Here is a 24,290-nt window from a genome sequence, read left to right as displayed (position 1 = left end):
GGCCTCCACCGTGCATGTCACACCGTTCGCGAGGCTGCATCTAAGGGTCCCTCAGTGGACTCTGGCCTCTCAGTGGCGGCAGGATCGGGATCCCATTTCTCATCGCATTGCGGTGACTCCCTCCTTGAAATGCTCGCTCCGTTGGTGGACCAGCTCTTCCAATCTTTCCAGAGGTTTGCTCTTTCTCGCTCCTGCGCATCACAAGGTCCTCACGACGGACTCCTCGGCGTATGCTTGGGGGACGCATCTCGACGGGCTGCGTACGTAGGGCTTTTGGTTGAGTGCGGACCGCCGTTGTCACATCAACGTGTTGGAGCTTCAGGCCATTTACAATGCCTTGGTGGCCTTCCAACATCTGCTTCAGGATCGGGTGGTCCTGGTGCGCACGGACAACCAGGTAGCGATGTATTACGTGAACAAGCAGGGGGGTACGGGTTCCCTGTCTCTTTGCAAGGAAGCTCTTCGCCTTTGGAATTGGGCATTCCGCCACAACATCTTTCTTCGTGCGGTGTATATCCAGGGCAAACACAACTGTCTGGCAGACAAGTTAAGCCGCCTTCTGCAGCCGCATGAATGGCTGCTCCATTCCCGGGCTCTGTGACAGGTGTTTCTTCGGTGGGGGACTCCGCAGATAGATCTCTTCGCCTCACCCCTCAATCACAAGTTGCCTCTGTTCTGCTTCCGGGTGTTCTCCCCGGATCGTCTCGAGGCCGATGCATTCCTTTTGGATTGGGCGGGCAGGTTCCTGTATGCGTTTCCTCCCTTCCCGTTGATTCTGAGGACTCTTGTCCATCTGAGGACTGCCCACGCCACCATGATTCTGATCGCTCCTCGGTGGCCTCGGCAGCCGTGGTTTTCCCTGCTTCTTCAACTCAGTGTCAGGGATCCTCTACTTCTGCCTGTGTTTCCTTCTCTGCTGTCTCAGAGTCGGGGTTCGCTGTTGCATCCCAATCTGCAGTCGCTACATCTGACGGCTTGGTTCCTTTCCACCTGACTCCTTCCCTTGAGTTGTCCCAGTCGGTGTGGGATGTTCTGGAAGCTTCTCGGAAAGCTTCTACTAGGCAGTGTTATGCCCAGAAGTGGACTAGATCTGCCACGTGGTGTGCTTCGAATCAGGTGGAGCCTTTGTCTGCTTCATTTGTCTCGGTCTGGCCTCAAGACCAATTCTATTCGTGTACATCTTAGTGCGATTGCCGCCTTCCATCGGCAGCTTGGTGGGAAGTCGCTGTCTGTCCACCCCTTGGTTTCTTGTTTCATGCGGGGTCTCTTGAATGTCCATCCTCCTCTGTGGTTTGGGATCTGAATGTGGTCCTTGCTCAGTTGATGAAACCACTATTTGAGCCCATGGACAAAGCTCATCTGAAGTTCCTTACTTGGAAGGTGATCTTTCTGCTTGCTCTCACCTCTGCTTGCAGGGTTAGTGAGCTGCAGGCTTTGGTTGTGGACCCACCTTTTACTGTTTTTCATCATGACAAGGTGGTCCTCCGCACTCATCCCAAGTTCTTGCCTATGGTGGTATCAGATTTTCACCTTAATCAGTCTATTGTTCTTCCGGTGTTTTTTCCGAAGCCCCACTCTCATCCTGGAGAGCTGGCACTTCATACTCTTGACTGTAAGAGGGAGTTGGCGTTCTATCTCCAACGCACCCAGTCTCATCGGAAGGTTCCTCAGTTGTTCTTGTCTTTTGATCCAAATAGGTTGGAACGTCCTGTTTCCAAGCGCACCTTGTCCAACTGGTTGGCTGCTTGTATTTCCTTCTGCTACGCTCAGGCTGGTGTCTCGCTGCATGGTTGGGTCACGGGACATAGAGTCCGAGTGATGGCGGCTTCTGTTGCTTTCCTCAGGTCCACGCCTATTGAGGAGATCTGTAAGGCCGCCACTTGGTCTTTGGTTCATACCTTCACCTCTCACTATTGTCTGGATGCTTTTTCCAGACGTGACAGCCAATTTGGTTAGTCGGTTTTGCGTAATCTGTTTTCATAAATGGCCAACTTTCCCTCCGTCCCTTTTTGGTTAGCTTGGAGGTCACCCACATGTATAGAATATGCTGCCTGCTTGTCCTGGGATAATGCACAGTTACTTACCGTAACAGGTATTATCCAGGGACAGCAGGCAGATATTCTCGCAACGCTCCCACCTCCCCAGGTTTGCTTATTTGCTAGCTATCTGAACTGAAGACCACGAGGAGGGGACGCGCCCTCTAGTGGAGCGGGAAGGCACACACATGCGTGGTATAGCACTAGCAAACTTTGAGATCTTCAATCAAGTTTGCTTGAAAAGCTGTCCGCGACGGGGCTCCGTGGATGACGTCACCCACATGTAGAGAATATCTGCCTGCTGTCCTTGGATAACACCTATTACGGTAAGTAACTGTGCTTTTCAGCTTCACTCCCTCCCCTATGCTCTGGCATCTCTCTCTTCTCCTTTCCTTCCTTCCTTCCCACTCCACCCCATGGTCTGGCATCTTTATCTCCTTCCCTTCTCTCCCTCCATGCCCTGGCATCTCTCTCCTCCCCCCCATATGCGCTGACATCTCTCCCCCCCTAAATGGTCTGGTAGCTCCTTTCCTTTCCCTCCCTCCCATAGTCTTGGTGTCTCTTGCCTCTCCTCTCCCTTCCCTGGTCTTCCTTCATCCCTTTCTCTCCCCAATTGGGTGCTGCAGTAGCAGCACTTCTTATCCCCCTCCCCCTCCCCAATTGGGTGCTGCTGCAGAACTTTTCTTTCCCTCCACCCTCCCCAATTGGGTGCAGCAGCAGCTTTTCTCTTCCCCTCCCCCATTGGGTGCACCAGCTTTTCGCTTCCCCCTCCCCCCAAAAAAATTGGGTGCAGCAGCAACATTTCTCTTCCCTTCCCCCCCCAAAATGAGTGCAGCAGCAGAATATTTCTCTACCCCCTCCCCTATTCAGTACAGCAGCAGCATTTCTCTTCTCATCCCTCCCAGCTCACAAACCCATCAGTAGAGTCGCTAGGGAAATTGTAAGCTTTGCTGACCTATCTTTCATAGGTCAGCGATGGAGGGAAGCTTACAACTTGCTACTTTTAATTGCTTCGGGCCTTCCTCATTGCCGGGTCCTGCCTACTTTCTGTTTCCACGAAGGCAGGACCCGGCAGCGAGGAAGGCCCGAAGCAAGTAAAAGCAGTAAGTTGTAAGCTTCCCTCTGGGGCTCTATCGTGTGCGTGCCGGCTTCCCTTCTCTTCTCTCCGAAACCGGAAGTTGCATCCCGTGGGGGGGGGGGGGGAGGGAAGAGAAGGGAAGCCAGCACGCACACGATAGAGCCCCAGAGGGAAACTTACAACTTACTGCTTTTACTTGCTTCGGGCCTTCCTCGCTGCTGGGTTCTGCCGTAGCGGAAACAAAGTAGGCAGAACCCGGCAACGAGGAAGGCCCGAAGCAAGTAAAAGCATGCTGGCAAAAAAAAAAAAAAAAGGCAGGCATCAAACAAAATTTTCAGCGGAGAGTCAGCCCGAGAAGGAGCATCGGCGGCAGCAGAAGGATTCACTGGGCGGTCATTCTAATTAGCTGGGCGGTGCACCCGGCTAAAAGGCCCTGGGGAGAACACTGGATAAGATTTCTAAATCTATGTCTTCCAGGAAATAGAGAAACTCTAAGATGACTTTGTCTTCTGTTTTGTCTAAGTGTATGTTCAGGTCTCCTGTGACTAGAATAGTGTTGTCTTGCAGCATTAGATTGATTAGGAAGACATTGAAGTGGTCTTTGGCTTCTATCCATTTTCCTGGTGGGCAGTAGCACATGGTGCAGATTAGTTTATCTGTGAGTGGACTTTACTAGCTACTCCATCAAACTGCAACTATGTAGTCTGGAGTAGAGAATGACACGGTGAAAAAATTGGTCCCCGTCACCGCCCCGTCCCCATCTCACCATCCTCTGCACCGCCCCGTCCCCGCCATTCCCTTCACCGCCCCGTCACCGCCACTGCCACCCCATTCACCGCCCCGTCACCGCCACTGCAACCCCATTCACCGCCCCGTCACCGTCACCGCTGCATACATAAAAGCCTCAAACGGGTACGATTTTATATACTTTTCTTTATTTACGTATAAAGGAAATATTCTTTAAAACTTTAAAACTTAGTTAAATATTAGTTAATAACTATACAAAAACAAAACACGCAGAGAAAAAATTAATTAATATAAATTCTCAAAACTGACACATTTTGATCACTAAATTTAAAATAGTTATTTTTCATACAGTTTTTCAATCACTAATCTTCCACCACCCCTGGGGCTAGCAATGCAAAAACAAACACGACATGTACTTTAAATGCTTACAATGTTAGCCTACATGGTAAGTAGACGCGGCCGCTGTACCTAATCGCGGCAAAGATCTCCCTGCCGTGATTAGCATAGTGACCGCGGCTACGGCTGCAAGTCTCCCCTCCCCCCAGCGATCACGGCAGGAGGGCACCCAACCCCTCCTGTAGACCACCCCCAACGGCCCTCCCGACAATCGCAGCAGAAGGGTACCCAACCCCTCCTGCCGGTCCTCCCAATGGCCTCCCCTAAGATCGCCGGCAGGAGGGTACCCAACCCCTCCTGCTGGACCCCCCCCCAACGAACCCTCCCACCCCGGAACCCCCTTAGTCTTACTTTCCAAGTTGGACCGGACGGCTCCTCACACGTATGGCCAGCAGGCTTGCCTCCGTCCAAATGAGGCGGGCCCGCCCCTACCCTGCCCAACCCACAGGATCCTAGGGCCTGATTGGTCTAGGCACCTAAAGCCACTCCCGCTATAGGAGGGGCCTTAGGTGCTTGGGCCAATCAGGCCCTAGGATCCTGTGGGTTAGGCAGGGGAGGGGAGGGGCGGGCCCGCCTCATTTGGACGGAGGCAGGCCTGCTGGCCAGACGAGCGAGGAGCTGTCCGGTCCAACTTGGAAAGTAAGACTAAGGGTGGTGTTTCGGGATGGCGGGGTTTGTTGGGGGAGGGTCCGGCAGGAGGGGTTGGGCACCCTCCTATTGGCGATATAGGGGCCCGTTGGGGGTGCCGGCAGGAGGGGTTGGGCACCCTCCTACCAGTGATCATAGGGGGGCTGTTGGGGAGCTGGCAGGAGGGGTTGGATATCCTCCTGCTGCGATCGTCGGGGGGGCTGTTGGGGTAGGCAGGAGGGGATGGGTACCCTCCTGCCGCGATCGTTGGGGAGGGCTGGTTCTGTCGGCATGAAGGGCTGAGGGCGATCGTCGGGGGGGGGGGGGCGGGTTCTATTGGCAGGAAGGGTTGATCTGACAAATGAGGAGCACGGTGAAACACAGGTAAATAGCGGTTCCTAGAAGGGGGGACATTGGCCTGCGGGGACAAATCTATTCACTGTTTTTGCGGGCGGTGAAAGGATTTGTCCCCGCGTCTGCGGCGATTTGCTAATGAGGTCACCATAACCCGCAGCCAAACCGCAGCCACGCAGTGGTTCGCTGCGGGGATCGCTCCCCGTGTCATTCTCTAGTCTGGAGAGCAGGAGAAAGCAATCTTCTCTCCACCATGCCAACTTTGATCTCGCACATAATATGCAATAAAATTAAGGGCTCCTTTTACTAAGGTGCGCTAGCATTTTTAGCGCATGCAGGATATTACCGCGTGCTACGCAGCTAGAACTAATGCCAGCTCAATGCTGGCATTAGCGTCTAGTGTGTGGGGAAATGTAGCGCATGCTATTCTACGCGTTAATGCCCTAACGCAGCTTCGTAAAAGGAGCCCTAAGTCTTTCATCTAGATCCTGTGTTATTGTTCTGTTGCTGTCATATAGTCTTGTTTCTTGCAGATGGGTACAAGGAATTAATACCAAGAAGATTGCTTTCATCAATGACAAAACCATCTGCTATCCTTGTGGGAATTTCATCATTTTTTTTAACACTGGAATTAAGAAACAATCTGTGCTACAGTGCATTAGCGGAAGTATTGGAGCCTTTGCAGTTGATGGCGGCGGTGGAGAGTTGGCTTTTTCAGACCAAAGACTTAATCCTGTCATCTATGTGTATAGTTTTCCGGAATTTCTAAAGAGGGCAGAATTAAGAGGTACTCATATTTCTGCTAATTTTATTATAAAAATAATAACTCACTAATCTAAAGGACTTAGAGCTCTAACCCCCAAATTCTATATATGGCGCTTTTAGTTTTGAGTGCAAATTTGGGCAAGTGCTCAATTTGCATGTGCAACTTACCGTATTTTTTGCACTATAAGACGTACCTGCCACTTAGATTTAGAGAAGGAAAACCAAGAAAATAAACATTCTGAACCAAATTATGTACTAATATATTTAATAAAATATACCAGGCTCTGCACCCAGCATCCCTCATTCCCTGCCAGGCTCTGCACCCAACCCCACACTCCTTGTCAGGCTCTGCACCCTGTCCCTCCCTTCCCTACCAGGCTCTGCCCCCTTCCCTCCCAGCCCCTTTCCCTTCTTGCCCTGCAAGACTCTGAACCCAGCCCCCTTCCCTACCTTGCTCTGCACCCAGCCCCCTTCCCTGCCAGGCTCTGAACCAAGCCCTCTTCCCTACCAATCTCTGGACCCAGCCTCCTTCCCTACCAGGCTATATAACCAGCCCCTCTCCCTACCAGGCCCCTGGACCGCTCCCTGAATGGCTGCTATCAGTTTTCGCGAGTCCCGCAAGAAGTGATGGCAGCCATTCAGGGAGTGACATGGAGCCAGGCTGGAGCGTGAAAAGCTTGCTCCTGCCTTGTGCACCGCTGGCTGCACGATATGATGAGGCAGCCATCCAGCGACGGAGGGGCAGGAGTGAAGAAAGCTGCTCTTGCCGAAACATGGCTGGACCACCATAATTTAAAAAGGTACCGGTGGAAGGGTAAAAAATTGTTATATTTGCTCCATAAAATGCACAGACTTCCCACCCACTTTGGGGGGGAAAAAAGTGTGTCTTATGGAGTGAAAAATACAGTAATTGAATAAAAAGCTAAACAGAACTTATAATTGGCTTTTTAACACGCAATTAGTATTAATTGGTTTTAAGGTAAATTTATGTTTGTAAATTTAGGTGCAGGATCCATGCCTAAAATTTACACACAAAAAACTTTACCACGACATCAACAATAACCTGTGTTCATATTAGAAATACCATCCAGATTTGGAACCCAGGTCCCCATTTGTGATATATATCTTGTTAACTTTTATATGCATACATTTTATCATTCAATTCATCAATTTAATTTTTAGTTTTTAGGGGTTTGGTTTTTTTTAGTTTTTTTTATCATTAGATGGCTATTACTCTTTATTTCTCAGGACCATAAGATTCCCCTAGGAATCAGCCCTTATCCTCATCGGTCCTATTGTTAAACTTCTATTGTTTCAAAATTTCATTAATTGCTTTTACTAATTTTTTCTTCATCAATTCAGTAGTGATACAAAGGGACTTATCAGGGGGTCAGTAAATGATAGCTATGCAGAGGAGTAAGGGAGCAGATAGATGGATGGAGTGGACTTCAAAGGAAGAAAAGTGGTGTGATTGAGGTGGGAGGTTGAAATCTACAACAGAGAGCAGACCTCGCCAATCCACTGGGAGAAGCAGCAGTGGCGTACCTAGGGTATGTGGCACCCGGGGCCCATCATTTTTTGACACCCCCCCCCCCCCCCATGTAAAAAAATTTTTTTTTTTTTTTTTTGCAATAACCATGAAATGGAATAAATGGTCAGAATAGAAACAGGCAGTGAAAATTTTCTTTTATTGAACCTCATATATGTAACCATTATTCCAAACATAATAAAACATAAATTATGTCTAAATTGTCATGACATTAGAAGTACATATGGAGTAGTTGCAGGCAGTGGCTTACTTAGGGTATGTGGCACCCAGGGCCCATCATTTTTTGACACCCCCCCCCCCATCTATATGAAAAATATGATTTTTAGTACCAATCTACATATCGCACCACAAGAGTGTACCTAGGAAAAGGCTGCATCTTAAACACTACAGTGAGCACTAGAACACCAACACATACATTGTAAAACTAAACAAGCCAGATCCCGCACAGTCAATTGGTCCTGTAGTCAATGCCAACTGAAAACTATGTCTTTTTCATACACACAGAACAGAGATACACCCTCGCCCAAAATGGAATAATCACAAACTAAAAATAGAAATATGTAGACAAAAGTTAAACTGATCCGCCAAGAAACCAGACCCTGGATACAATGCAACACCACAAAAAACAGTAACACATGTCCTCTAATACAGTGCAAAATATAAAGACAGTAGATGTAAATTTGAAAAAACTGATACATAACAATCACCACTTTATAAATTAACAAATAAAAATAAAACAAATAATGAGATATAAAAAAATACAATTTTATTGGACTAATCCCCGTAAGCTCGGTCCCCATCCCCGCAAACCACCTGATTCCATCCACACAAGCCTTGAATTGTTTATATTAAAGTATAAAAAGAAACAATATTCTGTACAATTGTCAATTTATAAATCAGCGTCTTCTCCCCACTCTCTTCCCCATTTCCCTTCAGCATCCTCAGCCCACTCTCTCTCCACTTTCCTTCAGCGCACGCACATAAAAACAAGCAAGTAATTTTATATCATTTTCATTCTATTCATTCATAGAAATTAAAGTCTAGATAATGCCAGTCACATAACAAAACATGATTTTACAAAAATAATTCCCTGCAGTCAAGCCTGCAAGGATTATTAGATGTCTTTCAGCAGTTCCCCTCCCTCCCTCCCCCTTACCTTTGTGGCCAAGTCAAAATGATCTACCAACAATAAAATTTTAAAAACACAAAGCACGCTGTACGCAGAGAAAATGTTAATTATCATTTATATTCCGCGGGTTTTCAAAGAGGTCAAGGCAGATGACTTTATGCAATGTCACCTCAGTAACAACTATACAAAAATAGACAAATATTCCCCCTCCCTTTTTACTAAACTGCGATAGCGGTTTTTAGCGTAGGGAGCTGCGCTGAATGCCCCACGCTGCTCTCGACGCTCATAGGCTCCCTGCGCTAAAAAACTCTATTGCGGTTTAGTAAAAGGGGGCCATAGTGCAAAATATAGACAGCAGATATAAATTTTCAAAACGGACACATTTTGATCACTAAGTTGAAAATAAAATCATTTTTCCTACTTTTTTGTCTGGTGATTTCATGAGTCTCTGATCCTTCTTCTGATCCTTCTTCTTTCTCTCTCCCCCTGGCTCCCCTCTTTATTTCTGCCTTTCTTTCTCTCTCCTCCTGGCCCCCCTCTTTCTTTCTGCCTTTCTTTCTCTCCCCCTTGACCCCCCTCTTTATTTCTGCCTTTCTTTCTCTCCCCTTGGTCCCCCTCTTTCTTTCTGCCTTTCTTTCTCTCTCCCCCTGGCCCTCCTCTTTCTTTCTGCCTTTCTTTCTCTCCCCCTTGACCCCCTCTTTATTTCTGCCTTTCTTTCTCTCCCCTTGGTCCCCCTCTTTATTTCTGCCTTTCTTTCTCTCCCCTTGGTCCCCCTCTTTCTTTCTGCCTTTCTTTCTCTCTTCCCCTGGCCCCCCCTCTTTATTTTTTCCTTTCTTTCTCTCTCCCCCTAGCCTGCACAAAGCCATCGTGCCGATTTCTCCACTTCCACGATTCTTTCCCTACCCTCACCCCCAAGCCAGCAGCCGATTTCTCCCTGCTCCTTCCCCGATGTCCTGATGTCCTGAACTTCATCGGGCAGCAGCAGCATTCACAATTCACTGATGTTGCCCGCTTCAGGCCTTCCTCTCTGTCGGGTCCTGTCTTCATGAAAACTGGAAGTAGGCAGGACCCGGCAGAGAACAAGGCCTGAAGCCGGCAACAGCAGCGAATTGTAAACGCTGCTGCTGCCCGAAGAAGGTAATGGAGCACCGAGGCAGTCCGCTTCTCCCCCCTCCCAGCCGAACCCCCGCTGACCCTCCTATCTCCCCCCCCCCCCGTGAACCTTTCCGACCTTCCCAGCGAGAGCAGCAAACCTCCTTCGCGGCTTTCTCCTCCCTCTGCCGCGTTACTGATGACGTCATCAGTGATGCGGCAGAGGGAGGATAAAGCCGACGCTACTGGAGGGAGGTTTGCTGCTTTCGCTGGGAGGGTCAGAAAGGTTCACTTGGGGGAGGAGAGAGATAGGATGGTCAGCGGGGTTTCGGCTGGGAGGGGGGAGAAGCGGTCTGCCTTGGTGCTCCAAGGCCTGGCGCCATTACCTTTTTCGATAATGGCGCCGATGCTGCTTTCGCTGGGAGGGTAGGAGCGCGATAGGGACCGGGCCAGCTGTGCACCCCCCCCTAAGGCGGCACCCGGGATGGACCTCCCCCTCGCCCCCCTTGGTACGCTACTGCCCTGGGGAAACAGCCTGCAACAAGATCGCGCGATGCCAGAGATCTTTGCCTGCTTCGGCTGTTTCCTCCGCCGCGGTCCCGCCCCTCCTCTGACATCAGAGGAGGGGCAGGACCGTGGCGGAGGAAACAGTCGAAGCAGGCAAAGATCTCTGGCATCGCGCGATCTTGTTGCAGGCTGTTTCCAGACGCGACACCCGGCGCAGGGGGGGGTAACTGGACCGGACCGGGAGCACCCCCTCAGGGCTTGGTACCCGGGGCGGACCGCCCCCCCGCCCCCCCCCCTTGGTACGCCACTGAGAAGCAGAGGCAATTTTCATTCCTTATGGTGTTCCTGCCAGTACCATCCAAGTTCATCCACAGAAAGATCTTATCAGTGATCCAGACAGAGATTTGGCAGCTCCAGACATCAGCAACCTTTGGGGTCTCACATTAGTACAACTTCCAAGAAGTCTCAATGATGCCTGGTCAGCAGTCATATCCCTGCACATTGGCGGAAGGCAGATGGCATTCTGGAAGGAGTGGGAGAAAATTTTCTTGGCCCACTGGGTTCTAGATCTTATTCGGGAGGGTCACAAGATTGAGTTCTATTGCTCTCCTTCAGAACCTATTAATTGACTCCCCAGCTGGACGGCTGGAAGAAGAGGCCAGGGTCTGAGCGACAGTACAAAGGCTATTGGACATTCAAGCCATAGAACCAGTTCTCAAAGAAGAATCGGGCTCTGGCAGATACGTCATATACCTCATAGTGCCCAAGAAAGGCACCAAAGACTGGAGACTGATCCTGGACCTAAAGTCCATAAATGCAGCACTGAGCGTACTGTGTTTCCACATGGAGACAGTTTGATCGGTCATTGCGGCAATGGCCTCGGGGAAATTTCATTGTGGCAATAGCATCGGGAGAATTCCTTGCCTCTCTATATCTGATGGAGGCGTACCTTCATATTCCCATTTTCCCAGACTACAGAAAATATTTGAAATTTCATGTCCTTCAAAGGCATTTCCAGTTTGTGGCTCTACCTTTCAGATTGGCAATGGCCCCTTGCTCCTTCACCAAGGTTATAGTGGTGGTCACAGTGCACCTCCGCAAGATGGAGTTATAAGTATACAGCAATATATACACAGGTTCAGAGTAGGCAGGTTATCAACTAATTAAATAAGATACTTCTTCCTTCCAGATAAGTTAAGAGAACAAACAGTACAAAGTGGAGAAAAAAAAGACCTCAGTATCCACTGTGCTCTGTTAAAAACAGCATATGCTCCAAATTAAGCAGGTACAGTTTAATCATTGGTCATTAAAAAAAATCACTTATTTACTTCCAGTTCAAAGTAATACAATGCTGCAGACAGCTTTTTACCAACTCTGGGACAATTTTACAATTCGTCTTTCTAAAAAATCATACACATTGCAGGAGCCAAATAAAGTACATAGCTTAAATATAGTCCACTTTAGCCGTCGTCTTCTTCTTAAATCAGTGTCTTGCACTAGTAGTCCCGACAGGAGAACCCTGTTTCGCAGAGCACGTTGTCAGGGGAAATGCATGAGAAAGTCAAAGTTCACCCAGATAAAAAACATTCATTCTCACTCACAAGAATAGCTTTACTGGGTCAGACCAATGATCCATCAAGCCCAGTAGCCCGTTCTCATGGTGGCCAATTCAGGTCACTAGTACCTGTCCAAAACCCAAGGAGTAGCAATAATCCATGCTACCAATCCTGGTCAAGCAGTGGCTTCCCCCATGTCTTTCTCAATAACAGATTAAGTTCCTCCAGGAACTTGTCCAAACCTTTCTTAAAACCAGCTACACTATCCGCTCTTACCACAACCTCTGGCAACGCGTTCCAGAGCTTAACTATTCTCTGAGTGAAAAAATTTCCTCCTATTGGTTTTAAAAGTATTTCCCTGTAACTTCATCAAGTGTCCCCTAGTCTTTGTAATTTTTGACTGAGTGAAAAATTGATCCGTATATGCACTCACACTCCCAATCATACTGCTAAGGACTCCTCCGTATAAAGGTAAATAGAAGCAAGTACGGGTTCTCAACCAAAATCATTGAAAAGCTTGTCATCTATCCTGATGATTATGTCCAAAGGCACAGCAATACCAGAGTTATTGTTATTGTGTTACCCGTATTCAGTGTCACATTCTTTTCCACCCAGGAAAAGACTAAATAGTCTCATAATTGTCCCAAAAGTGGTCCCTGAGGTCAGAGGTTCTATTATGGCTGCCATCCAACACAGCAAATATCAAGCTGTTCTCCACTGAGGTCCCTTGATCAGTGGTGTAGCAAGGATGAGCAGCTCCTGGGGCAGTGTCGTCCCCTTCCCCAACCTTTTCTCTGCTCCCCTGCTGCTCATATGCCCCTTCCCTTCCCCCATATCTTTTTATCTTTGACACAAGCAGCCACCAACTTACTGCCCGCGTCGGCTTCGGTGCTCTCTCTGACATCACTTCCTAGGTGTGGGTCCCGGAAATGATATCACAAAGAACGCTGAAGCCGACTTGGGCAGCAAGTTGGTGACTGCTTATGCCGAAGTTAAAAAGGTACAGGAGAAAGGAAGGGGCGCGTGCATGGCAGGGGAAGGATTGGGAAGGGAGGGAGTAGAGTGGAGGAGGGGTGCTAGCCCCATGAGGAAGATGGTGCCCGGGGCGGACCGCCCCTCTCTTACTATGCCACTGCCCCTGATAGTCCTCTCCTGGGGCTATTTGGACTTCAATGAAGCAAATACAAAAAGGTGTAACAATAATCAGTCTAAGCCAAAAATCATCTCTAAACTAACACCTTTGAAAGCAAGGGTTTCAACTGCAGTGCTGTTGATCACAGTCAACAAGATAAGTGCTGTTGAAAATTAATGCACTATCGCTTTGAATTTTCTATTTATTCCTAAAATATTTAAAAAATTAAAATTAAAAAAAATTATAATCATGTAAGAAGTCCAAGCCAATGATTGAGATTTTGACCTGCTATTACATCTAGCAGCATACTGCCTGAACTTAAGGTCTCTGAGGCTTGCCTTCTTGCTTTCAAAGGTGCTAGTTTAGAGGTGATTTTTGGCTTAGACTGCTATTTGGACTTCCCAAGTATTTATAAGCTCTAGGGTCCAAAAACTCATTGTGCAGATCTAGCCAGAATCACATTTTCCATTTTGTCACTGTCTAAATATCTCGTGTATTGTCTGCCTATCATAAACAGTTGTCCACTGTGCAATTCAAGACTCAGGAAGATTGTAAAGTAGTCACATAAGACTGCTTTTCTTACTGTGTCAAAAAGATGTGTCTTTCCTGTTTTCACAATTTTCCACTTAGCAGGGTATAACAGAGTAAAGCGAATATTCAACTTTACCAATTGTAAGCATAACGGTATGAAGGCCTTGTGGGCTGCCAAGATTGTTGCAGAGTTATCCTGAAAGCATAAAATATTTTTCTGTTGATATTCCAACTGCTTACCGACACACAGAGTCTGAATGATTTCCATTTTGTGAGTATAGTTCAATAAGATTCACTACCTGAGGGCATTCTTCATTCTTCTTCGGTCCCACATGGTGTGCCCTCTGGATGTATAGAGGCCCTGCTTCTCCCAATAAACCCAATGCTGATGTCAACCAAGTTTCCAAAAGCTGTTTTAAATCCTTGCCAACAATTAATTCTGGCAGCCTAACCAACCTAAGATTATTTTGCCTGGACCTGTTCTCTAAATCATCTAACTTTGACTCCAGCGTCTCCAGTTCTTTCGTAGCTTGTTTTTGTTCACCAAGGGCTGCCAAAGCATCCATCACATTGCTGACCCAAGTTTGCATTACTTTTAGGTCTGAGGTAAGGTTAAACCTTTGATCCATGCTAATTTATTTAAAATTTGTTGTAGTTGCCTGCCGATGGTGGTTTCTACCATGGTTTTAACTTCCACGGCGATTTCAGCCATCTATTTCGAACTTGGAATGGGAGAAGACAGTGCTGCTTTATCCGCCATTTTGTTTTCCCCACTCAGACATTTTGCTTGACCATTTTTTGGTGGTCTAGCAGTCATTGGCTTGTTTCAAAATCCAAAAATTAGCAATTTAAGAGTGATAAAAATACCTCACACACCGTCCTAACAAGCGATGGGGTGACCTTATAGCTGAGTAATTGCTGATTCAGTAGAGAAAGTCAGGAGCAGTAAGAACTATGTCCTCACTGCTCCATATTCCAACTGGAAGTCCTCAAAATTATTACTATTTAACGCACATTACTAATGTTAATATTTTTAAACATTTTCTTCATTATCAAAAATTAATGTGTCATGTGTATAAAATGGAAAGAGCGTTGGCTGTTCAAAAAGGTTATTATAATAAATTTAAGGATGTGTGGGGACCTTTATTAAATTATAGTAATGAAGAAGTTACACTTTTCCCAATCTTAATACACATGTGGATTTGGGGGGGGGGGGATTTCTTGTTTTTCCATTAAGAATATATAGATGATTGTCGTAAGATATTATTTTTATGTGGTATATATTAGTTGTATATGAATTTTGGAGGGGGGTGGGGGTTAAATCTTCTTGGTGTATGATATTGAAAATTTTTCAAGTGATGCATTATATTTGGTTGATATTTACTGTATACTTGATGTAAATTTAAAAATGAATAAATAAATTATTTTTAAAAAAATATGTGTAAGTGAAACACCTTCAGATCTTTAAATCACACATACTGCACAAAAAAACTTTCAAAGCACTTAAAAGTGAAACTCTGATATTTTTCATTGGGTGATTCTACACCAGGGGTGGGCAATGAGGGCTGCAATCCAGTTGGGTTTTTAGGATTTCCCCAATGAATATTCATGAGATTTATTTGCATGTACTGCCTCCATTGTATGCAAATGGATCTCATGCATATTCATTGAGGAAATCCTAAAAACCCGACTGGATTGAGGCCCTCGTTGCCCACCCCTGTTCTACACTGTTTATGTGAGTCAGTGAAACCCCCAGAATATAACACTTTAAATAAATTACATAGAGGGCTACTTATCTTGATACTCCACAATTGGTCCATAAAGGATGAAAACTTTTCAGTTAATTCTTCTATAACAATGAGCACAGCCTCTTGAAACTTCAAGCTGTCTCTAGGAGCCCCTCAAAACTTTACAAACATCTGACCATTGGTTTAATCTGAACAGAATTTGTCAAGGACTCGGGTAACCTCCTGTCGGCTCTAGTAGGTATTCAAAAAATTTTCACAAACATAGAGTATGGCAAGTTGTAAGGGGAATAGCTCCATTTTGGATGGAGTTTTCGGGTTTATATCAGGATTGCGATTTGCGACCAATCCTGCAGAGAATCCAGACTTCACTCCCACATAGAAGAATGATGCTAGCAATTATAATGACAGTATTACTGAGCAGCTGAAACTGGAAAGGGGAGGGTTTCTTTATCATAAAAGGCCCCAGTGTCTAATATTACTAATTTAAAAGTTGAGGGAAAGAGTGGTATGATGTGTTCAAAATGTCAGTTTGACTTGCTCTCCTCAGATCTAGTTTGCCTCCTGTTTCCACCCCAAATACTAAAGACACCACTGCTCGATACCAACCATGAAACTAGTTCCCAGCCTCATTAATTTCACAGGTGGTGGGGCGGGGGGCCCAAAGCCTACTTCAGGCCAAAGAAGGTACAGCTAGCCAGTGGGCTATTTCTGCCATAATTCCAGCATGTTTAGCACTGGGCCTGCATATTAGATGTTGTAGATAGGAAAAAAAAATAATGGACATGAGTATCCACACAGCTAATATGCATCAGCTGACTTAATGCATTAATAAACTGACAGAGCTAAGTAACAGGAGAATTAAACTCATCTCAAAAACGTTTGGCAGTGTCTAACATGAAGCAAAGCATTGTCCAAAATTGATGTTAACATTTATTTTGCAGATGGTGCTCAACTGGACTACTCGTTACTGGCCATCAGCTCTTCTGGCCCCTATCTAGCTAGTTACTCTTCCCTCCCTGACTATACACTTACAATCTGGTAAGTGCCAGATGTTTCTGGTTTGTGAGAACTAGACATTTTGATTGTAATTTGAAGGTCAACAGTAGCACATTTTTTAACAATTCAGTTAGCAACTACATCAAAATAAGTCCCTTCTAATTCCCATTCAATGCTTAAGGTGACATTGATGTTTAAAGTTTGAACTGCTCCTTTTTAGGCAGGCCTCAATTATGAATCCTGCTCATTATCTTCAAAACCCAGGCACAACATTAAAAGGCCTATTTAATGTGCCAAGTTAAAATTGTCCATTAATGCACAGTTTTAACACCTGATATCTAAAAGGATTTAAATCTTTAGTAGATACAAAGGCCCTTTGCTAAAGTTTGTTAGCATGTGGTAACCAATACCATTTAAACACAGTAATGGCTTTTGCATTATTTTGGCAGTTATTGCATGCTAATCTGTGTGTTAAGGGCATTTGGTGTTAGGGGACAATAACAATGTGGGGTATGGGCAGAGAATGGGCGCGGAATATATTTTTCAAGTAGCATGGCATATACCATATGATATCACTTCTGCAGTTAAGTAGTTCTCTACAGATTGCCTAAAGTTAGGCTCCCAAAGTGTGTGCTCTAAGGCCCATATTCTATAAACAGTTCCTTAACTTAAGAACCCTTTAGGTGCCTCACCGGTGCCTAAGTTAGGTGCAAATCGCCATTTAAAAGCGGTCTTAAAACAAAATTAAAGGCGCCCACCAGCGCCTAAGAAAACAGTGCTGGAATCACGCCTTTACGATGTCTAATGCCACTGGAGGCGTGACTAACACTGAAAGTGGCTTTAGGCATCATAAAGCACCTCTGTAGGCGCGATTCATGTAAAAGGTAGGCACCGGAAATGTAGACCTTGAAAACCCTGGCCTACATTCCCGGTGTCTACCTTTCCCAAAGGTGCAATTCTATAAATGATGCCGTCTTGTGATTGGCACGTAATCGACAGCCGCTTTTAAGGCCTAAGGGCCTAAGGGCCTGATTCTATAAATGGCGCCCTAATTGCTGACGTCTAATTTTCATGCACAACTCAGTTGTTTTTTTAATTGGTTAAATGGCATGGTAATTGACCATACCATTAAAAACTGATAAAAAACCAATTTTTATTACTGACAAGTAAGGTTGTGTGCAGATATTTACGCAGTGCCTAGCAACACCTAAGTTGAGGCATCCTCCAATGGCTAACGGCATGTACCTTAAAAGTAGGTGTGGTAAACTTAGGTGTCACTAGGTGTGTGAGTTAGGCACCAGTACATTAGGCCAGGTACTGGTACATACCGCAACTGTGCCTAGTGATACCTAAATCTGCCTAGGCACGACTAGATGTGATTCTATAAAGGATGCCTAGCGGCTGATTGACAATCGCACAGACCAGCACCTACAAGTTAGATGTGGTATATATCTTTTATAGAATCAGGCCCTAACTGCAAATTTTATAATGATCGTTTTAAGAGATTGGAGGTGAAAGAGTATTTTGGATTTTTACTACTAATAGAAATCCTGAAACAGGATCTTCAAAGGAAGATGCTGGGCATACCCTTAGTAGTTACTGTGTTAAATTTGCAGCTACTGTGCCTTACTTTTCCATGATTAGCCAAGGCACCCACAAATTTTAATGCACTTTAGTGAAAGGGCCCCACTGTATGAAAAGCAGATTTAGCAGAAAAATGTTTACATAGGCTTCCCAGCAGATCCCTTCTTTCCCTTCTTTTGCACTCTGAATTCAAAATTGCCTCTGGTTGATCTTCATTAAGGGAGCTTCTCTTTGAGGGCATGTCTATGAGGGCGAAGAGCCAAATTTCTTCCAACAATAATAAGCTTTTACTTATCCTGACAGGAGTTGCCATACAACAAATAACATAAAATTGGAATAGATTGAATTACAGTTTTTGGTGGAATTCAGTGTGTCATATTTATAAGATGGAAAGAACAATATCGATTCAGAAAGGAAATTTTAATAAATTTCAAGATGTGTGGGGACAATTGACAACTTATTGCAATGAGTAGGAATCATTTTTCCCTAAATAGTACAAATGAAAATATAGGGTGGGGGGATAGTTTTTTATTTTTCACTATTTGATTTGAAAAGATTGAAAGACCTTGTTATTAGATGGATGTGTTATGTGCTATTTGAAAGGGGGGGGAGGATGGGGGCAGGGGAAATTCTGATTTTTTAATAATGGTTAGATTAATCAAGAAGAATATTTAATATGATATAATGTGTTTGGATATGATATGGTAGGGGGGAGAGGGAGGGGGTTAAATTTGATTACTTTATGTGTATTATGATAGGAAATCAAGTGATGTTTTCAAGTTCAAATGTTACTTTGTGTTACACTTGTTGTAAGTTGTAAAATGAATAAAGATTTATTTTTTAAAAAAAAGAGAAAAATACAACTACATGAGTTATTTTAAAATCATCTCCCTTGTGCAGAATTGAATAGAACATTCTGCAGAAAATGGCTGTTATAAATGTAAAAAGTGGGTTCACCAAAAGCTAGCATCTATTTTATGTGATTGCATATAACTTTTCCAGGAGCATAGTTTGGATGGAGCAGCCACAGTTGTAATCCACATGTTTGTTCAATTCTCATTGGCCCTTTTCACTTGGACTATACTCATTGGCTGCTCACTTGGACTATACCCAGATTTTCAGCAGCACTATCCAGATAATGCCACCAAACATCCTTTTTGGCTGCCCTGGCATTATTCTGGTAGTACTATATTTATCAGTATAGTATGGTCAACTAAGTCAAAAGCTGGTCCAGGGACAGAGCTGGGTGAAGTTCTAGTTGTCCAGTTAACAGCAATATTCATTCTGTTAACTGAGTATGACTTGAAAAAAGTTAAGGCAGCAAATATGCTGTCCTAACTTTGGCCACGATGCTCAAAAGATTTTGTGCAAGTAAGACTGGTTGTAGCCAGTCAAAAAGGTTCTCAGAGGCTTTTACCAATCACAGTAGCAGCCACTGAGCTTATTAGTATTAAAATGAGCACTCCTTGTGATGCACAAAAGGGAACGCCCAACTCTTACCAGGAAAATTTACTGTCAGGTCTGGAACTGCTGGTAGGGGGTTTGTGCGTCTGTGAGTATATGTCCCACAGCTATGGTCAGAATGCAGCTGTTAGGTGTGGAAAAACCAAAACACAAACTGCAGACCATGTGCAAGATGCAGGCACTGTTTATTACAATATTAATGCAGTATGGTAAATATACCACCTTATTACCAACCAAGGGACCCAACATGGTCCGTGTTTCGGACAACACCTTCCTCAGGGGTCCTAATGAACATAAATAACGCCTTTTACGCATGTGTTCTCAGAGATATAGAAACAATGGAGAAAAAACATAAATATGTAAAATATAAACAAAATATGGATGATTTAGAGATCAAAGCAATTGATGAATTAAAGAAAAATACTGAGATTGTTATTAAACCGGCAGTCGTGATGGATAGAGAGAAGTATGTTCAAGAAATCTATAGACAGATTAATGACGTGACATTTTATATGCCGTTAGACAGTGATCTCATGTCCAACCTGATGGAAGACATAAAGGAATTGGTAGAAACTGCACATAATGCTGGTTACATTACTTCTAAAGAAAAACATTTCTTAATTAACGAACATCCTGTGACACCAACCATGTACATTCTGCCCAAAATACATAAATCGCTTGTCGATCCTCCTGACAGACCTATAATATCAGCAAATGGATCCGTTCTAGAACCTCTTTCTGATTTTGCAGATTTTTTCTTACGCCCACATGTACCCCTCATACCTTCGTATGTCCGAGACTCAGCTCACATTATCAATATTTTAGATGATTTCGATGGAGACTTGGAAAGCATGATTCTAGTCACTTTGGACATTGAATCCTTGTATACAAACATTCCCCAAATGGAGGCATTACAAGTCATTGCCAATACATTGAATCATAGGGATACTCATAATCATATACCCAATAGATTCATCATTACAGTAGCAACTATGGCTTTAACTAAAAATTATTTCTGTTTCCAAGATAAGTTTTATTTACAAATTAAAGGCACAGCTATGGGAGCCTCAATGGCCCCTGATATTGCCAATTTATATGTAGCTGAGTTGAGAAAAAGTTCCTTGTCACACATGAATACCAAGAAGAAGTCAGTTTATACAAGCGTTACATAGACGATATATTTATCCTATGGAAGGGCAGTGTCTCTAGGTTACATTCTTTTTTGAATTGGCTTAACACATGTGATCATAATTTGAAATTTAAGATGGAATTCCATGACCGACAAATAGCATTCCTAGACATGATCTCTAAAGAACGTTACAGTTTTCACACTGCCATTTACAAAACCCACATATAAAAATAATTATTTACATTATTCAAGTTTCCATCAGAAATCTCTCAAGAAAAATCTCCCATACAGTCAATTTTTAAGGCTTAAAAGGCTATGTACCACATCAGAGGAGTTCGAAAAACAAGCCCCACACATGGCCTATAGATTTTCAGAGTGAGATACCCCTTGGATGACATCCATCATGGCTATCAATGCTCCAAACTTCAACATTGTGAAGGTTTACTCCACATGGGGAACCAAACTCAAACCGTACCAGATTTCACTTGCATTTTGAAGCATTCACACCTATCAGGAGCAGTGAAACGGATTATTATGGACAACTGGTGGATCTTAGAAACACATCCATGTTTTAGAGGGAAGAAACCTATTTTCGCAATTTCAAGGAACCCTAACCTCAAAGACAAATTGGTGCCTTCGGCACTTCCTTCAATCAGTAGTGCTCAAAACCATCATACAGGTCATCTCCCATGCCACTCTTGTTCTGTATGCTGTCACTCTCTAAGCATCACCTGTTTTTCTCATCCACGGACTGGCAAGAAGTATCATCTCAACTTCAGCAGTCACTGTGATTCTCAACAAGTCATTTACATTATAATTTGTCCTTGTACATTATTGTATATTGGAAAAACTAAGAGAAAAATAAAAAAAAGGATCATAGAACATAGAAGTTGCATCTTAAGAGAAGTATTAACAGCGCCTTTGGTTTCCCATTGGAAAGAGTTCACTCACACCATCAATGATCTTCAGTTCTTTGTATTTAAAACCTTCAAAACCAACTGGAGAGGGGGAAACATTGATAAAACGTTATTACAAGCAGAACAGAGAGCTATTTTTGAACTGGACACAGTCACGCCTGCCGGATTGAATCTAGAAATAGATTACCGCCCATTCTTATAATGTATTTACTTAAAGGCCATACATAGGTAGTCTGTATATTAATGTCCAACATCAAGCCACAAATTTTAATTATAACCATATATATATATATATATATTTCTTATATTTATTTGTATTGCATACATATATTTATCTTATTTATAGGTCGTTTTATCCATTGTTCATTTTAGTATCCGATTCATTATAATTATCACTTAGGATCTGCATGTCTTATTAGCCTATATGTTTTAGTATATGTATGCTCATTTATGTTTTAGCAATGTCATTATCATTAATGTTGTAAAGTTTCCTCAGCTAAATTTTTTTAGCAAAGTGTATTTATCTTGAAATTCACTCTATCACAGTTCAGTTCTTTCATACACAGACACTTACTGCCCTTTTTTCCTCCCTTTTCAACTTTTTTAGTGATTCACATTAGGTCTAGTTTTTTTGGCACACCTCAGCTTCCGTACTGTCACTCTCACTAGCCAATAGAGGCGCTATACGTCCCCAACAGAACCTTTTTAATATTTCACATCCTTTTGTGACCTTTTTTCATGTGATAGCAACGCAGTTCTGCTCTTAGTTTTGAAGTCGGAAACGGCACTTGGTAAGTCTTCAGATCAGCTTTACTAACGTGTTTTCATATAATGGAGTTTTTTGATTTTACTTTTGCACCCTGTCATTAAACCATTATCGGGTTACTGTATTTAAGTTTTGTATAGTTCCCTCGCTTTCCATCATGGCAAGCCTTTACGACTTGGTCGAGTTAGCATTTCCCTGATACCGATACGCATTTGAGATCACGGATTTTGATAATGTTTTATATTCAGCGTGCCATTCTGACCAAATTCGTCAATTCATTTAGAATTCAGCTAGCCCGTGGAGTCGGCCCTTAATCCATTCATTACGGGCCTTTAATTAATTTATGTCTTACCGGCTTCTCACAAACACATATATTTATTCCATTTTTTACTAAACTTTTTGACCAAGCTTTTTCAATTTACTTTGTACTTCCTTACATTAGACCCACATCGATGTATTGACCAATATAAGGCCTTTTAATGTCCCCATTTTTAGGCACACTTTTTATCTAATAAAGGTATTTAATAAAGGTATTTTAGAACTATGATGTTTTTATATATTTGTAATATTCATTATTGTTTTATCCATTGTTTTATCTTCATGATTTGCTGTTGATGTTTTTTAATGAGCTATGTGGTGCTTATTTGGCTTCATGTTTCTTTACATATCAGTTCGATTCGTTCATTGCAGTCTGTTATATACCTTGACGGTACGTTGTCATGTTATATACATGACGGTATGTTGTCATGTTTCTGCTGTATTCATTCATCACATCCACATATCACTTTAGATTATAAGTTATTATATTTATTTCAGTCACTACGTTTCTTTCATTATCACATTTTTATCACTATTTATTATTTTTCCTTTCTTGCCATTTCACATCTTCCTTCTCACGTTCACGTCTATAGTTTTCCTTCTTTCCTTTTTTCTCATATGGTTAATCTCATATGTTTATCACAAACACATCACAATATCACATTATGATTCTCTTTTCCACATTCTTTTCCCACACGTACTTTTATCTCATTATTATCACACCGTTATTTGATTTAATCACACCATCACTTAATTACCATTGGTTCATATGTTGCATAGTCACGCATTTACCATTACTGTATCATTATTTATGTTCATTAGGACCCCTGAGGAAGGTGTTGACCGAAACATGGACCGTGTTGGGTCCCTTGGTTGGTAATAAGGTGATATATTTACCATACTGCATTAATATTGTAATAAACAGTGCCTGCATCTTGCACATGGTCTGCAGTTTGTATTTTGGTTTTTGCTTGCTGTTTGTTTACTGCAGACTCTGGTTGGATATATATCTTTTGTGCTGTTAGGCGTGGGACATACACTCACATAACAGATGCATCCAAATCACTCTAAAACTTACCCAGGATCAAACCCACAACCTCAGGAGCTGTACTGGGCCAGTGCAGAGGAGCTGTGCTTTCTACTTAGTTGTTCTGTGCAGGGGCCACGCATAGTTCCTCTCCCCCTTTTACTGGACTACTCAGCACAAATAGCATGCAATTAATTTGTATGCTATTTGTGCTGAGCATAGCCCAGCAAAACAAAATTACTCCTAACCCAGTATTTTTTGCCGGACTCCCACAGCTTTGTGTATCCTGCCCTTTATCTGGTTGGCTATCCACTTATTTGAATATCACAGATATATGTATAATTGTTGACGGTAAGGTTATACACAGGTATTCAGCTCTGGTTGGTAACCTGATACCAGTGCTGAATATCTGTGTATTAAAAAAAAAAAAAACATGCCAGCTGGTGTTTAAATCAAATGCTGACCACCTTGGCTGAAAATTTGTGTGTGTGTTGAGGGGTGAAGGGTATGAGTACACACAAATAGTGCACAAGCACATATTTTCACCTTCCTTGAAGCAGATATAGATTTGTGTGGAAGCAATTACCGTATTTTCATACATATAACGTGCGCGTTATACACGATTTTACAAACCGAATATAACCATGTGCGTTATATTCGTGAGCACGTTGTACAAATTTTTTTTTACATAGTTCCCCCCTGACGTCCGATTCACCCCGCAGGACCGCTCGCACCCCCACCCCGAAGGACCACTCGCACTCGCACCCGCACCCCCACCCCGAAGGACCGCTCGCACCCCCACAGCCTCCCACCCCCCCATCATGGAGAAGCTGCCTACCGTT

The 24,290-nt window shown here is 43.7% G+C and overlaps 1 protein-coding gene across 3 annotated transcripts in view; it reads left to right on the top strand.

Annotated features, from left to right (window-relative positions):
- Nucleotides 1-24,290, top strand: part of CFAP43 (cilia and flagella associated protein 43) — a 387,888-nt gene that overhangs the window by 5,481 nt on the left and 358,117 nt on the right. For all 3 annotated transcript variants that reach the window (XM_033942773.1, XM_033942772.1, XM_033942771.1), the window contains exons 2-3: nt 5,772-6,025; nt 16,189-16,285. In XM_033942773.1, coding sequence (XP_033798664.1) covers nt 5,772-6,025; nt 16,189-16,285 — 351 coding nt within the window. The remainder of the gene's footprint in view (nt 1-5,771; nt 6,026-16,188; nt 16,286-24,290) is intronic.

This window comes from Geotrypetes seraphini, chromosome 4 (assembly GCF_902459505.1).
Source record: "Geotrypetes seraphini chromosome 4, aGeoSer1.1, whole genome shotgun sequence".
In the NCBI taxonomy this organism is placed as follows: Eukaryota; Metazoa; Chordata; class Amphibia; order Gymnophiona; family Dermophiidae; genus Geotrypetes; species Geotrypetes seraphini.
The sequence above is the reverse complement of the archived record's forward strand: the minus strand, read 5'-3'. Positions and strand labels throughout refer to the sequence as shown.